Source organism: Seriola lalandi, unplaced genomic scaffold (genome assembly GCF_002814215.2).
Source record: "Seriola lalandi dorsalis isolate HSWRI2012SDOR001 ecotype SW California unplaced genomic scaffold, Sedor1 jcf7180002054392, whole genome shotgun sequence".
NCBI lineage: Eukaryota > Metazoa > Chordata > Actinopteri > Carangiformes > Carangidae > Seriola > Seriola lalandi.
The window spans coordinates 380,947-399,711 of record NW_019524945.1 but is presented as its reverse complement, the minus strand read 5'-3'; the positions used below and the strand labels follow the sequence as shown (position 1 = coordinate 399,711).

General features: G+C 38.7%; 1 protein-coding gene across 2 annotated transcripts in view; it reads right to left on the bottom strand.

The window, feature by feature from the left end:
- Nucleotides 1–5,891: 5,891 nt before the first annotated feature.
- Nucleotides 5,892–18,765, bottom strand: part of pdcd6 (programmed cell death 6) — a 29,533-nt gene continuing 16,659 nt past the window's right edge. Inside the window, exons 3-6 of one of the 2 annotated variants that reach the window (XM_023409435.2) lie at nt 18,030–18,074; nt 14,193–14,363; nt 13,316–13,425; nt 5,892–6,793 (exon numbers count right to left, since the gene is read on the bottom strand). In XM_023409435.2, the coding sequence (XP_023265203.1) occupies nt 6,695–6,793; nt 13,316–13,425; nt 14,193–14,363; nt 18,030–18,074 (425 nt within the window). In that variant the 3' untranslated portion in view covers nt 5,892–6,694. The remainder of the gene's footprint in view (nt 6,794–13,315; nt 13,426–14,192; nt 14,364–18,029; nt 18,075–18,765) is intronic. The other variant, XM_023409436.2, reaches the window with a different exon arrangement.

The window sequence follows — 18,765 nt, the reverse complement described above, 5'->3', positions numbered from 1 at the left end:
CACACACACATATACACTCACTCACTCATAAACACACTCACTCACACACACTTACTCACTCACCAACACATTCACACACTCACACACACACTAACTCACTCACTCACAAACACACACACTCACTCTCACTCACAAACACACTCATTCACTCACACTCACAAACACACACACTCGCAAACACACACACACTCACTCACTCACTCACTCAGAAACACACACACTCACTCACTCTCACTCACAAACACACTCATTCACTCACACTCACAAACACACACACTCATTAACACACACACTCGCAAACACACACACTCACCCACAAACACACTCACTCACTCACACACACACTCACAAATACGTACACACTCACTCACTCACTCATAAACACACTCACTCACACACACACACTCACTCACTCACCAATGCATTCACACACACACACACTCACTCACTCACTCACACACACACTCACACACACACATATACACTCACTCACTCATAAACACACTCACTCACACACACTTACTCACTCACCAACACATTCACACACTCACACACACACTAACTCACTCACTCACAAACACACACACTCACAAACACACACACACACACTCACTCACTCACAAACACACTCATTCACTCACACTCATTCACTCACCAACACACTCACTCACTCACTCACTCACTCACTCACACACACTCACTCACTCACTCACAAACACATTCAATCACACACATTCACTCACTCACAAAGACACACTCACACACTCACTCACACTCACTCACTCACTCACAAACACACTCATTCACTCACACTCACTCACTCACTCACTCACTCACTCACACACACTCAATCACCCACTCACTCACTCTCACTCCTTCACACACTCACTCACTCACTCACACACACTCACTCACTCACTCACTGACTCACAAACACACTCATTCACTCACACTCACTCACTCACAAACACACTCACTCACAAACACACACACTCGCAAACACATACACACTCACTCACTCACAAACACTCACACTCACTCACATTCACTCACTCACTCACTCACTCAGAAACACACTCACTCACTCACACACACACTCACAAACACACATTCACTCACTCACACTCATACACACTGACTCACTCACACACTCACTCACTCACTCACCCACTCACAAACACACTCATTCACTCACACTCACTCACAAACACGCTCACTAACACACACACTTGCAAACACACACACTCACTCACTCAGTCACTCACACTCAGTCACACTCACTCACTCACTCACAAACACATTCACACTAACAAACACAGACTCACTCACTCATTCACACTCACCCACTCACTCACACACACACTCACACACACATACACACTCACTCACTCACTCACTCACTCATAAACACACTCCCTCACACACACTCACTCACTCACTCACCAAGACATTCACACACTCACACACACACACTCAATCACTGACTCACTCACTCACAAACACACACACTCACAAACACACACACACACACTCACTCACTCACTCACTCACTCACTCACTCACTCACTCACTCACTCACTCACAAACACACTCATTCACTCACACTCACTCACTCACCAACACACTCATACACACACACACACACTCACTCACTCACTCACAAACACACACACTCGCAAACACACACACACACACACTCACTCACTCACAAACACATTCACTCATACACACACTCACAAACACACATTCACTCACTCAAAAAGACACACTCACACACACTCACAAACACACTCACTCACTCACTCACACACACACACTCACTCACTCACTCACTCAACCACTCACAAACACACTCATTCACTCACACTCACTCACAAACACACTCACTAACACACACACTCGCAAACACAAACACACACACTCACTCACTCACTCACACTCACTCACACTCACTCACAAACACACTCACACTAACAAACACAGACTCACTCACTCATTCACACTCACCCACTCACACACACACACTCACACACACTCACACACACATACACACTCACTCACTCATAAACACACTCACTCACACACACTCACTCACTCACCAACACATTCACACACACACACTCAATCACTCACTCACTCACTCACTCACTCACTCACTCACTCACTCACTCACTCACTCACTCACTCACTCACAAACACACACACTCACAAACACACACACACACACTCACTCACTCACTCACTCACTCACTCACAAACACACTCATTCACTCACACTCACTCACTCACCAACACGCTCATACACACACACACACACACTCACTCACTCACTCACTAACACACACACACACACACACCAATCTCCCTTCCTCTGTATCTCTCTAGATAAGAGTCATAAACCACAACCCACATTCCAATCCTAAGTAGTGACCAGCAGAACACTCTTTACAGACACAGAATATAAAACTAATTATCTAACTGTTCTGTAACTCGTGATGTTTCTATGTAATATGTCAATCCCAAACTTCTATCCTATAGAATGGTTGAAATGTAACATGTAGACTTTAAGACAATGTCTTTCATTTGAACATACTGTCAGCATCGTTATCACAGATTATTAGCTTTAGGAAATGTTTATATTGTTGTTTGATCAGTTAACCACTTATTATGATTAATTCCAGGTTTGAAGGATGTAATAGGAAATCCACACTTATATTGTTCCTGCCTGTTATTATTAGTGCCATTAGGTTTGTATGTTTTTTCATTTAATGTTTTATGGTCATGGTGGAAGACGGATGTACGAGTTTATAGGTAAACTCTAGAATGAAACAATTCAAAATTTCTGTGGAAAAGTACTCTCTTCTCCAAGTTGAAACATGGGAGGACACGGATGACGCCACTGAAACATCCGCCAGCCCCCAGGGGATAAAACAGTTGTGATCAATTCACACATTGCTCTAAGCCCGGCTCTGTAGCTACGTAGCTCCAAACTTTTAGCTCTAAGTCATCGGCTCTAAGTCATCAGCTCTTAGCTCTATGCTGCTAGCCACAAACCCATGGCTCTTGGCCACAGACTTTTAGCCACAGCTCTTAGCCATTTTTGCACTTCATCATTTGTCCGCATCCTTCATCCCTTCTTTGCCATGTGCTCCAAGTAACATTCTTTTTGTCTATACACGCAATCTTCAGTTTTTTATAAGCCAAGCCAAGTCAAGACCAATTGAACCAAAACAACAGAAGTGCCTCAGAGTAATGTAACTTTCTTAGTTATTATCACGTTTTCCTTTTTGAAGATTTTTGACAGTTTTAGAGTCATCTGGTCAATGCCAGTCTCCTCTAAAGTTATCCAGCCAAAATTAAGTGCATTAGAGTTTATCTTGCATCAACCCGCAATAGACACCAGTAGATAACACATCTGACCACAACCACCTGCAGAGAAGCCTACCAGAAATCAAGAGTTCCCGAGAAAGAAAGTCTCCTGGCAAACTCCACCAGAGCTGAACCGCTGAGACATCAGCAGAATCCGTCACCGAGATAACAGGACACGGTCTCCAGGAGAATCCAGCTAGATCCTGTGTCTCCAGGGTTACCACAGCAACCAGAGCCACATGGGTTGGCCAAGAGTATCCAGCTACAGCACAATTCACAGTAGGCCGGTCTTAACCTTCTGCTCATGACTGGGTTGACGTCAAAATATAGCAATATTTAATCATCAAATCTCATACGTAGACTTAGTGATCATTAGCTGTATAGCCATAACATATTCTCTCCCACTTTTGCCAACTCATCACACAGCTCATTTCATTATTATTTTAATCTTTATGATTATTACACGTTGCATTTACTCTGTAGATAGTAGTTTAGATCGATAAACTTTGTTTACTTTTGTTCTTTATTTACACCCAGTTGTCCTGTTGTGTTCTTTTGAAATAGAGACTGGAGATCCATTGAATCAAGAAGACACAGCTTCTGATATGAGATTGATAACATTAATCAATGAGGTAATTCATTGTTGTACTCCCTGAGGACTGTTGTCCCCTTTCAACAAAAGCAAATTCTAAATTGGGGTGTTAATGTTACAAATGTATCAAAGTGATAAGTCCACTGAAAAATGCGCACAGCCTGAATTCAGATATTAAGCCTTAAAACAAGCCATCAGATAACTATATCAGGATAACTTTTAGTTATCTGGCTTGACTGAACCTAACATTGACCGTCCTGATAACCTGTACTATGAAGGTGGTTATCAACTGGCTCAGTTACCCCTGGGATTACCTATCCGGTTTCGAGCACGTTCATGAGAAAGAGGCAGAGTTGTTAATTATAAGCAGCATCGTCAGAAGTACTTAATATGATATGAGAAGTAACACTGATACTTGCCGGTAAGATCGGTTTTGGCAACATCCAAAAGTGACATTCAACAAGGTGAAATGTAAATAATATGATCACATGACTGGAATAAAAAAATATTATTTCCATGTCTAAATATAATTTCTATTAAAGTCAGACAATTGGTTTAGCCAATTTTAATCCATGAACATTTATGTAAAATTTATCTTAAAGACATATGTTTAAAAATGTACAATTTCAAAACAAATCGACATATTAAAGTTCCTTTAACAACTTTTGTCAAATTTGTCTGTAGATGATTTATATACATATGTATAATAGTGAGAATAAGATGAGTAGCCTTCAATAGTTCGTTTAAGTGTAGAAGACCTTTGGTCTTGGAGATTAAAATGATGAAAAATTTTGAATCTAAGCCAAGCCATTTGGAGATAGTTGTGAAATGGTAGAATTGATTGATACCACACCACCTTGAGGTCAATGAGTATTACTTTTGGTGTCTGAGTAGTGAATGGAATTTGAAACAAACAAAAACATGTTTTTTTTTACACATATACAGATGGGTTGAGATCTGGTGACTGTAAAGGCCAAAGCCATCAATTAAATGACCCCTCATACCCTATGGATGGAAGCATTGTCATCATGGAAGTGATCACTCCCATCAGGATAGAAATATTACATCATACTATAAAGGTGATCAGTCAGAACAACTTTGAATTGATTTGCAGAGACCCTTCCCTCTAAGGGGAAAAGTGGACCCAAACCATGCCCACATGCCCACAGAATAACAGGGCCACCAGATCCCCTCACTATAGGGGTCAAGCATTCAGGTCTGTACCGTTCTCTTGGTGATGACTCTTCTGACCATATTACTTTTTTCCACATCTCTGTAGACTGCTTCTGGTTTGTGCACCACTTAACTCTCAACTGTTCATTCATCTTTTTAATGAGGGATTTATGCACTGCAGGCCTACTATAATATCCCTCTCTATGCCATTGTCAATGGATGCATCGACATTCTCAGGCACCTGTGGAAGAGTTGCTCTTCTGTTTTTCCTTACATAATCGTAAAAATGCACAAGCATCTAGGTCATCAAATGTGCAGTCGACCACAATTTCCGAGCCTATCTACTTTCCTATATATCTAAATGGCAGATGTCACTTAAGTCAGTGTTCCTGTTAAAACACTAGCAAGTTGAGCAGTCTTTGTGACTGAGGCTCCTGCCATGTGTCCCAACAATGAACCCTCTTTCATCACCACTTATAGATCTTTTCCTCGATACAGAATCATCTGGGCCTGCTCAGCATTTTTGTACATGCTACAGAGCATAATTGGATGTTAATTGCTTATGTATCATGCAGTGCACCAGAGTGGAAGTATTTGCATTCCTTAGGTTTCTCACAAGTTTGTCACTCATCTGTGGGCACACTGCAGTGGTAAATACTACAGCAATACAGCAGAGGGTGACATTTAGCTGTGTTAATTCCATGGATTCCCCCTGCATTCACTTGACTTTGATGTCCTGTAAATAATAAAAGCAGAGTCCATTTAAATTTCTTTTTATTTAATAAGAAAAAGATTTCTCTTTTGGTTTTTTTTACACATTTTAAGGCATCATGCACAAAAACAAAATCCATACTAAAGGCATTATGCTTACCCTCTACCAAAACTTTTGTTTTAATAATTGAAGATTTGCTGTTAAAAATAAGTTTGTACAAATATGGCATGTAAGCTGGCATGTCAGTGAATCTCAAAGCAGAACATCACCTGCTTTCACAGTTCTTGTAAACATGGCTTTGAGCAAAATAGGACTGAGGAAAAGATAGAGAAAGAGAAAGGGAAAGCATGCTTCAAAGTGGGGCTAATTTCCCTGAAAAGCATGCAATGCATCTTAAATCATATTTACAATGCATCATTTTACTCTCAACAGAGTTATTTTAAATTGTATCAATTAAAGTTAAGAGATTAAAAAAGTTTATTGACAATAACAGACAGACTGACAGATGTGTCCATAATATTCCCAACAGAGAGTCCCCAACACAGACACTGTTCAGATTGGTCACCCAAACAAAACACTGCAAGATATTATTTTAAAACATCGAGCTTTAAAGTTGCACTTACAGACACATACTCTCATCTGGAAGGTATTACGACCTCAAAAAATGGAACATTCGTTTAAGTTTTTTCTTGTTAGTTTTATAAATTTGTGTGAAACAGCCAAACAGTGGCTAAAAATTAGCTTTAAAAAAAAATCCTGTCGTGTCCACAATTGCAGACATTCGGGGGGTGCCGGTAGCTTTTGCACAGTTGTTTCCAGTTGTGCTCTCCTGTAGTCATCCGTGTGTGTTATACTATATTGAAGACCATGGAAAGGTACTGTTCATATGATACCTGGATCCAGCCATCCTGATCTGTATCGTATCGCCTGAACACGTCAGTCAACCTCTGTGGAAAGAAGGGCCAATAATAATGAATTTTACTTTTTAAACATAACAACACCAAACTGTAATTTCTTATTGCTCTAAACTCTCCAATACAAAATTGATATACATTTATTCATACAGTTTAGGTGTTGTATTGAAAGATCTTTGCTTCAATACTTTTCAATCACAATTTTACGTCATCATATCACCTTTTCATTTCAAGCATTTACCAGCATAGTTAACAGCTATAAACACTCAACTTTGTTTCACAGAATAGTGCTTGTTTTCTTTACCCTACACTACTGGAGATGCAAATATATCAACTCAAGTTGACTCATTCAAATCTAGCTCAGAAATGGCTTTTTTTGTTTTTTTGTTAATAAATGTTTTTTATTTATTATTTATTTTATTTATAAACATAGGTTATACATGATGCTTATAGCATTTTCATGTTATAAGCTTTTGACACCTACTACCACAGAGCAATCAAAAAAAAAAGAGTGGCAAAAACCTATAGAAGTCATGAATTGTTCATCCAAACTGGTTTTTTAGGTCCTGGAAGTGTCTTAGTGTTACCCCATCATAGGGGTCACTGTATTTTCTCAGTCCTCTGTCAGCCAATTGTTTAAATTTAGCGTCCTTCTTGTTAGGTAGAAAGTCTGAATCATATCCTATCCATCTCATAATTTGTATGGTTCTTTGGTCCTGTTCTCACTGACCACCATATGCCAAATCATAAGTGATGTCTTTATCCATGGATTTGCCTCCTTTAAATGATTAGTCAAACCACTGTTGCCTATAATCGCTTTCAATGGAATGTCACTTGATATCTGGCATTCTACCTATTTCTACTTAGCTTTATAAGATGGGTTGCATATGCTGACCAAGGTTTTTATCTGTACTGCCTGGTAATAATTTTTGATATTTGGAAGGGAAAGGCAACCTTTATCCCTAGCCAGTTGGAGAGTCTTAAACCTAATCCTTGGCCCTTTTCCTTGCCAAATGAATCATGATATCAATTTGTCTATTTCCTGAAATCTTTAATTCCGGAGGTCCGCTGGAATGGTTTGGAACAGATATAATAGTCTAGCCACCAGATTAATTTTATGGCTTCCACCCTCTATGCTAGCCCTAAGGGCAATAGATTCCATGAGGTCAGGTCAGATTTGATCTTGCAAATTAAGGGCTCGTGATTTAGTAACACAATCTTGTTTGGGTCCTTTGGGATATTCACTCCTAAACATTTCATTGAATCCAATTCCAAAATTACTTTGACTGATTGGCTAGGGAGTAATTGAATGTGAGAATTTGAGACTTGTGGGCATTTAGTTTATAGCCTGATAATAATCCGTATTCTGTTGGAGTTGTAAGCAATTGTGGTAAGGAAATAAATGTATGCCCCAAGTATTTCAAGATATTGACCATGGACAGGGCTATATTTTGCTTCTCTTCTCTTTTTTAAATATGTGAAGTGAACGAGTAAAGTGACTGAGAAAACTGTCTTGAGCACTCTTGTACACTTAGACAGAGAGGACCAGGAAACACATCGAGGAGCAGAAGTCTCCCGCGCAGCTACCGCCTTGTCTGGACTGTTGTCGCCAGCCTACCACTCATGCCTCCCATCGCCGGGCATTACCCAGTTTGTCATTGTTCACCCATGTTCCAGATGACAACTTCGGGATTTGTGAGTAATAACTAACATGCTATTTTGTTTGTAACTCCGGTTAGCGAGCAGAGCTGTGTGTTGACGGCACGACAGCAGACATTGCTGAAGTTGTAATAAACATCACAATCCAATATTCTGAAACTACAAAAACACAACACTCTTATGTACTAGTTAATTTGTTGGTCCAAGACACACACACTGAGCAAGGGAGAGAGAGAGAGAGAGAGAGAGAGAGAGAGAGAGAGAAGCCAGAGCTAACTGCTAAGCTAAAGTAACAATCAGTTCTGAATAACATGTAAACAAATGCTGAAGCAGCAGCAGAGAACCGTGGATGCTAGAGCAGAACTGGTAAGTTTAAATGTACAGCAGGTAGTTAGTCACTGTAGAAGAAAACAACAACATTAACTGTGTTCAGATAGAGCAGCAATAAACTCTACCGGTAACAGAAACTCACCCGTTAATGAAAGGTAATGTACTCTGAGTAAATGTGTTACTACGCTACATTTTTAAAAAGGGGAAGAGGACGGGTAAAACGTCTTATATGGTGATGATAATAATAATATATGATAAAAGTATTAAACAACAACATTTAGGCTGCCACGGAGCCAGTATCAGTTCCCAGGTGAAACCAGCACCGAAAGCAATCAATTAATTCCAGTCAGGCTCTTAGCAGCCTGTGCATACAGCTGATAATTATTAATGTACACTCAGTTGACAATTTATTTGGAACATCTAGCTAAAACTGATATAGACTAATACAACAACCCTGCAATAAATCGTACCTCATGAAGATTATACTGTTTATACAGAGGTGTTTCTGTTATTTAGCCTATCTTCCTTGATATAAATGGGTTGGACAAAATAGTAGAAAATAATAGAAACTTGAAAGCCATGGCGAGTGTCTTTATGTAGCAGTAGTTTTGTGTTGGCATCGGTTCCAAATATTTCTGTCTGTTTGATTACTAATAATCGGAATCAGCACTGATCCCTATTGCTGTTAGTCAATTTAGGCTAATTCTGTCCTTGATTAATTAATGTGTTATTCAGTTAATACATAGCAATACACCATGAATGAATGAATCCAAGTTTATGTTAAGTTCTATGTGCTTCTATACAGTATTTAATATATACAGTTCATCATACTATTTGCTGTTTTTTTTTTTTAATCCTAAGAAGTAGGATACTGCTCCGATCATAGGTACTATCTTCTTCTCTAATGTGGTGTTCCTTAGCTAGATATGAAATAAGTAATTTGATAAACATGACCTACTCCGTCTCTTTCCAGTCTGCTGAGATCAAGAACTGCTGGGCGAGATGCTGTGATGCATTGTGGGGTTTTTAGTATCAACAACTTCACTTCAGGCCTGGCTTCCGCCTTGCAGGTAGCACTCTTCCTGATTTACTCACCTGATATAAACAGATTGATTTACTCACTGGTGTTAAATATCTTTGGTTTTATCTGAAGTTAATGTAAACATTGATGTGTGTAGGGTAGATGGTAGTCACTGTATTAGAACCTTCCCCAAGAAGTATGGTGTGCAGTTACTGATCTCAACAGCATGGAAGTTATTAGTAAGAAGCATGTCAAATAATCAAAGTTAAGAGCTCTGAGATATAACTGAATATTTTTTGGTGTGTCCAACTGTATTTAACATGGCCAAGGACCCACAGCAGTACATCATCTGTGAGATCATGATAATGCTGAAGAACCAGTGCACATCGTGCCTGTTTAGCACAAGCAGAGTGTTCTGAAAATGAGCTTCAGATGTTTGATGTTTAGTCAGGTGGAACATTAGAATGCAGCCACAGAATGTCATTCTTTGTCGCTACAGCTAATATAAATAACATTTTTTTTAAGCTTTATTAAGGTAATGGTAAAAAAATAAAATAAAATAAAATACTTTTTTAAGAACTTTACAGTGAATCTTAGTGTTTCCTGTTATTTCTTTCCCCCCTAGATCCACCAAGGATCCAGCTGATTAATGGAAATTTGAAGGTGGATTTTTCTTCATCTGTTATGTTGCATTGTCACTTCTGGTATAGATTCATTGACCTTTGTGGTATGTTTTGATTTTACTTATTAATACACTGTATAGTTGGGATTCTGAAATAATATGATAGTATAATGTTTGTCCACATATGTTGTCAGAAATATACGGAGAATACTATGGAAAACAAGAAAAAAATGAATTGGAATATACAAGCTAAAAAACAACAGACCACAACCCCCTCAGCTCCACAGCACACCTCTTTCAGAGGTGAAATCATGAACTCCTCATTATATTAACCTTAACAGGCAAGATAGACCAATGGAGAAATCCCAGTTTTAGTTTTTCAAATTATCCTGGGGGGGCTTTGAAGAACTATTTGTGAATAATTGGTTGATATTGTAAATTTACATCTGAACATATTAAATAAAAGTGCTATAAAGTCAATAGTGGTGTGTATGTTATTTGTAATTAAGTTTCCAACCCCACTTGAGTTGAAAGACTACATACAGCGACTTAATAATTTAATTTGCATTTCTTCAGTATATTATATTTTATGAGAAATGTAAGAAAATTTATCTGAATCATTAATTATTGCATTTAGATTGTGCTTCTACAGGTTTTTAAAATAACTTTACATACTTAAAGATTAAATGTTAACACAAATACTGCAAGTTGATGTTTGAGATGATTTACACTGTATTTTTTACTGTCTTCCAAAACAAAATGTTTACTTCACAATATTAGGCATGTGTTAATATTTCATTGATTGACACTTAAATTTATTATTAGGAAAAAGTTTCTCTGCAGAAACTTTAGTGGTGTCACTTTATTGATGGTGTTTGATCATAATAATTTAGGAAAAATCTGTAAAATAACCGTTTTTCTCTGCAGGACTACGAGTTGCATCACTGAAAGTGTTTGATCATAACAATTTAGGAAAAAAATCAGTAAAATAACTGTTTTTTCCCTGTAGAAACTTGAGTGGATTCACTTTATTGAAGGTGTTCGATCAAAATAAATTAGGAGAAATCTGTAAAATACAGTTTTTCGCTGTAGAAACTTGAGTGGATTCACTTTATTGAATGTGTTTGATCATAATAAATTATGAGAAATCTGTAAAATAACAGTTTTTAGCTGTAGAAATATGAGTGGATTCCCTTTATTGAAGGTGTTTGATCATAATAAATTAGGAAAAATATGTAAAATAACAGTTCTTCTCTCTAGAAATATTAATGAAACTTTCCATAAATTTATTTTGTCTTTACACTTTATTCGAATTAGGATATTTTACTTTAATTTTATGTTTTTTGGTGGGCAGCTGCTGCCAGTCATTTGACCTTTTTTATAGATTTTTTTTTTTTTTTTTACAGGGGGCACGGGGGGGAATAAAAGTTGTGGGAAAAAAAAAAATCTTTTGAGTTTCTGGTGCACATTGAAACTTTCACATGCTCACGAGAAAGTTTCACGTGGGTACGTGAAAGTTTCATGTGCTCACAAGAAAGTTTATTTTGTATCCACCATTAATCTGTATTTTACCTTGTACAAAAAAAAGACCTATGAACTGAGTCGAACGCCTTCTCTGCATCTAACCCCAGCAAGACCAATTCTATATCATTTTTGTTTATGTGGTTAATTACATGCAACATCCCCCTAACATTGTTCTGCATTTGCCTCTGCCTAATAAATCCTGCCTGGTCCAATTGTACAATAGCTGGGAGAATTGTTTCTAATTGTCTTGCTAGGATTGATGTGAAAATTGTATAATCTTGATTCAACACACTGACTGGCCAAAAGTTGGAGCAGTCTGTCTATTCCTTCCCTTCTTTTGGTATTACAGCTATGACCACTTCCTGCCATGAAGGGGGGATTTCCCCTTTCTGTAGAACCCAGTTAAATGTTTTCAGTAGCAGTGGTGATAGAGAGTAGCTATAGGTCTTATACCATTCAGCTGTAAATAATGTTTGAGTCTTGATATTGCCTTCTGCAACTCTCCTACTGTCACATTAGCCAGTAGAGTTTTGAATTCTGAGATTAAAGTCAGAATTTAAAAAAAAAAAAGTTTAACATGTGGCCCTAATCCTCTTCCGTACAATTGAATTCAGTCTTCATGCAAAAGTATTTTTCTTGTTTTTAATATACAAATCTAGAAATATAGGAATGTGATCAGACAAATCCATTAGAAAAGGCTATAAACCCTGTTATATTATATTATATTATATATTACCACTCTACTGTAACTGAAGAGTTTATCAGGCTGTTACATTTGGCAGTAGAAATTAATAATCTGAATTATTAGACTGTAATGAATTTCTTAAATGTGCATAATTAAAAACTGCCTTATAAATACAAGAGTAGGCTTGTTGTGATGCAAGTGCTAAGGATATCCTATATTCATGTACCCTAGCCTCAGAAAGTATTCAGACCCCTTCACTTTTTACACTTTATTATGTTATATTTAACATTTTTCAAGAAATGGTTGCAAATTTATTAATAATTATTTATTAACAATCAACAAAAGTATTATGTAAAAAAGTATTCCATTTAGAGAGCTGTAGTACTCTAAACTGTGATCAAGTACCCCCTCTTTGCTTGAATTATCCTTGAGATTTGTCTAGAATTCATCTGGAGAAACCTTTGGCACACTCAACTAATTGGACACAGTTTATAAAGCCACACACCTGTGTGTATGAAGGTCCCGCAATTTACATTGCAGGTCAGGACAAAAACCAAGCCATTAAGTCCAGGCATGGATCAGAGAAAGGGTATAAAACCATTTGTAAAGCTTTGAATGTTCCTAGGTGCCTGTGTAAGCGGCCAGCTTGCATGTGCATGCAAAAAACATTTTTATTTTATGTGTGTTTATTTTGATATAGTGTAAATATGTCACCTGTAGTACAATGCAGCACTGGATGAAGTCATCAAAGGCCACCTGTCCCTTCCTCTGGCGGTCAAACTTCTCTATCAGCGTGCTGTAGAACTGATCTGATAGACGATAGCCTGTACACAACAGCAAATATGACAACAGTAATACAGTCAACGTTTCAAAGGCAAACTACAAAATCTCCCTTTCAAAGTCTGTTTTTTGATGAATGAAGTTCTAAAATGGATTTTGTCTCCTTAGTTGGCTATCATTTAACCTCTGGTTTTCAGCTTTTTTTTATCCCAACATAAGTGCACTGCACTGTAGATGACAGGCTGGAGCTGTTTGTCAAATAAAAACAACAAAATAGTTGCTACATGAATGGTAAATGGTAAATGGACTGCACTTGCAGTGCTTTTCTAGCCTTAATTACCACTCAAAGTGTTTTACACTACAAGCCATATTCACCTATTCACTAACACATTCATACAAGGCTTTTTCTATTCATTCAGCACCTTTCTATCACACACTGATGAGAAATCAGGGCCAATTTGGGGTTCAGTATCTTGCCCAAAGACACTTCGACATGCAGACTGAAGGAACTGGGGATCAAACCACTGGCCTGATTGGCGGACAACCCGCTCTACCTCCTGAGCCACAGCAGCAAGTGGTGATTGTAAAGTAGGGATAGAATTCCAAACTGTTCCCTTATTATAAGTATTACAGTATATAGACATGCTATTCAAACACACACACACACACACACACACACACACACACACACACACACACACACAGCTACTGAAAAGACTAAATCTGACCTATTGACCCAGAGATAGGACAGTCCTATAAACAGCCACAGAACCCTCCACAACATTGATTAAATTTAAATGTACAAGCATACTTTGCTGCTCACCAAATCCAGTCAGTGCCTGTTTAAGCTCATTCTTATCGATGAAGCCGGAGTTGTCCCTGTCATAGGTCCTAAAGATGTTCTGCCAGTCTGTGATGTACTTCCACACACCGGCGAACTCGTTGAAGTTCACCCCACCTTTGTTTTCCCTGTCGAACATGGCTAAAAGAAAGAAGGAGGAAGTCAGGAATAAGGTATAATGTAAGAGATATTAGTCACTCTTTGTCTCTCACACACACACGTAGAAACAGTTTGATCCCCAAACCATACTCCGCTCCTCACCCCCATGTGGTCAAATTCAATTACCTCCCAACAAAGGGATTGTTATTACAGGATTTCAGTGGGACTATTAAGCAAATGATTGCAGTGGGCCCTGGGTTCCTCCTGGTGCAGGACAATACCCAGCCTCATGTGGCCAGAGTGTGTTGGCAGTTTCTGGATGACGAAGGCATTGATGCCATTGACTAGACCTCACGTTCCCCTGACCCAAATCCAATTGGGCACCTATAGGGCGTTATGTATCGGTGCATCTGACACTGCAAAGTACCGCCACAGACTGTCTAGGAGCACACTGATGCCCTGATTCAGGTCTGGGAAGAGATCCCCCAGGACACCACCCATCAACTCGCAGGCACCATACACACTATTGAGTTGCCATGATGAAATTCACGCAAGTTCGATCAGCCTGTGATTGTGAATCCAGCCCGCAATGGGTTGATGATTTTGGTTTCCATTGAACGTGGTTACGTCATTTTGTTCTCAACAAGTTATACAATGTACATCAGTAAAGATTTTCAACTTGAATAATTTGTTCATCAAAATCAGATGTATGATTCAAGTGTTCCCTTAATTTCTTTGAGCAGTGTATACAGTGGAGGAAATAATTATTTGATCCCCTGCTGATTTTGTAAGTTTACCCCCTTACAAAGACATGAACAGTCCATAATTTTTATGGTAGGTTTATTGTTGTCACAGCTGTCAGGGTTTGTCAGGGTTTGGCTGGACCCAAATGCAGCCAACACATGGGAGACGGTGCAAAAAGGTTTATTAACTTAAAGCTTACACACAACACTGGTGAAGCACAGGAGAAACACAGGAGCTTAAAACAGGAGACAGGAACAGGCAACATGAACAGACCGAGGACAAAGCAGACATGAACAGACTGAGAACAACCACACATGAACAGCTTTGCGACCAATCAGACATGAACAGGCACATGAACCGACGAGGACAAACCCAGAAATCAACAGAGAAACAACAGAGACAAACCGACCCAGACAAAGGGGAGAACAAAGACTATATAGACAAAGGAGGCAAGGATGATTGCACACAGGTGAAACACATTAGGGCGGGGCAGACAATCACCACACAGAAACAGGACCAAGACAGGAAGCAAAAACACTGACACACAAGGAAACCAATTAGAAAATAAAATGGGAAGTGCAAAAAGTCCAAACAAAACTAACAAAAGGTCTGCCATAGCAAACCATGACAATTGTAACAGAGACAGACAGAATATCAACAAAAAAATCCAGAAAAAAAACATCAAATAAAAGGTTATGAATTAATTTGTATTTGATTGAGTGAAATAAGTATTTGATCCCCTACCAACCAGCAAGAATTCTGACGCCCACAGACCGGTTATGTGCCCATGAGGCAGTCAAATTAGCCCTGTCCGTTTAGGAAAGTATTCCTATTCTCAACTCGTTATGTGTATAAAAGACACCTGTCACAGAATCAATCTCTTCCATTCAAACCTCTCCACCACCATGGGCAAGACCAAAAAGCTGTCAAAGGATGTCAGGGTCAAGATTGTAGACCTGCACAAGGCTGGAATGGGCTACAAGAGCATCAGCATGAAACTTGATGAGAAAGTGACCACTGTTGACGTGATAATTCAATATGGAAGAAATACAAGATAACAGTCAATCGCCCTCGCTCTGGAGCTCCATGCAAGATCTCACCTCGTGGGGTTAGGATGATTCTGAGAATGGTGAAGGATCAGCCCAGAATTACATGGGAGGAGCTTGTAAATGATCTCAAGGGAGCTCGGACCACAGTCACCAAGAAAACCATTGGTAACACACTTCGCCATAAGGAATTGAGAACCTGCAGTGCCCGCAAGTTCCCCCTGCTCAAGAAGGCACATGTATAGGCCCGTCTGAAGTTTGCCAATGAACACCTGAATGATTCAGAGAAGGTTTGGGAGAATGTGATGTGGTCATATGAGACCAAAATTGAGCTCTTTGGCATCAAGTTGACTCGCCATGTTTGGAGGCAGAAAAATGCTGAATATGATCCCAAGAACACCATCCCCACTGTAAAACTTGGAGGTGGAAACATTGTGCTTTGGGGATGTTTCTCTGCTAAGGGTGCAGGAAGACTTCACTGCATTGAAGGGCCGATGAACAGGGCCATGTACCGTGGATTCTTGGATGAGAACCTCCTGGCCTCAGCCAGAACACTAAAGATGGGTCATGGATGGGTCTTCCAGCATGACAATGACCCATAACATACGGCCAAGGCAACAAAGGAGTGGCTCAAGAAGAAGCACATTAGGATCCTGGAGTGGCCTAGCCAGTTTCCGGACCTTAATCCCATAGAAAATTTGTGGAGGGAGCTGAAACTTCGAGTTGCTAAGCAACAGCCTCGAAACCTTCAGGATTTGGAGAGTATCTGTAAAAAGGAGTGGACCAAAATCCCTCCTGAGATGTGCGCAAACCTGGTGACCAACTACAAGAAACGTCTGACATCTGTGCTTACCAACAAAGGTTTCTCCACCAAGTACTAAGTCACATTTTGCTTGAGGATCAAAACTTATTTAATTCAATCAAATACAAATTAATTTATAACCTTTATTTAATGTTTTTTCTGGGTTTTTTGTTGATATTCTGTCTCTCTCTGTTAAAAATAAACCTACCATAAAAATTACGGACTGTTCATGTCTTTGTAAGGGTGTAAACTTACAAAATCAGCAGGGGATCAAATAATTATTTCCTCCACTGTATATATGGCAGTTGCATAGTGCAATGTGTACACGCAATAGGGATCCAACCATTAACTGTTCACTGATAAGATTAAAATGTACTATTTAGAATAGGTGTCTATAAGCAAAACACACATTGAATCCTCTGGCACAGAGTGCACTGTGTACTGTATAATACCCTATCCCATGTAGGAAAATTAAAAAAAAAAAAAAACAGCATATAATAGATAGAACAGATTAACGAAACGAAAACACACATTGAATCCTCCAGGACACTGTAATAAAAACCTAATTTTTCAAACCTCAAAATAAAAGAACCAGGCCAGGCCTACCTCAGCCCCCCAGCATAGTGGGCAGCTTGTCTACTAGTTTTATTCAGAAATACCAACATGTCAACATACTTGGGGTTAGTCTGGTGCGCAGTTGTAAATGTGAGACCCATGGCAGAGAACACCCACTCAGATGGTACTGGCGTCCCAGGATATTTTAACTGTTCAACCTATAGTATTAATTGGTCAAAATTCAAATTGTCAGTTAATGGTTAATTATGAACACTAAAACAGATATTATACTTATATATCATTATATCTGGAGTCTGAGGCAATCAGCAGCTGCCTTTTGAGATGAGCTGTCCCATTTCCTTGTTGTTGCTCTCTTAGTGCTGCCTGCAGGTTCCAACTAAAGCAATACTGAATGCAAAAATAAGTACCCATCATTTTTCTCAACCCTTAATGAATCTATCTGGTTGTCATGGGGAGGGAGCAAATCAGCAACTTGCATAGTCTATCACTAAAAAGTAAATGTGTGAAAATGAGCTCAATGTCAGTGTAGGTGTTACTTACATATGATGGAGCGGACGGTCACTGGGTTGAAGGGAGTCCATGTGCCTGTGAGACAGAGAAATACCAGTTACTTACCAATGCAACTAGTGGGCTATTTTGGTATTTCTTGTCAGAACAATATAGAAAAAAAAAATCTATAATAATTTATGTAGCAGTTAAAGATGCACGAGATAGATAAAACATAACAGATCATAGAGCTACACAGGTAACAATTATGATTGAATAAAGGGTTTAAATATTTGGTAAGAGTACATGCAGCTGAAAAAGAACAGAAGCTGAAAGGAGCTGCAGCAGCTTTAATAATAATTATTTGTTGGGCAGGTAGCTCCACATCACAGCTTAAATTTTACATCTTCAGAAAATAACGTTTTTTTGTCACATACCACATTTACTCAAGATAAATATTTCTGTGGTGGTCTATATTTATTTTGTAATATGGACCATCACTGTGTTGGGGTCTGAGCTCTAACTCATGAGCTGGACACCAAATATGTTAGATTTCGTTTGTTTATCAATTTATTGGCTATCAAAAATTAAGAAAATATTAATATTAAAAATATTAATATTAAATAATAACTTTAAAATGAATTAAAGTTCACGGGGCACCAGCCTAAACTAATAGGCAAAATAGCCAATATGGGTTTAGTCTCAATTTATTACCACTAATCTGGAACTCTGATTAACCATTAGCTTACTAACTATAACCAAATTACCATATCAACAGTAAGTTAAAGTT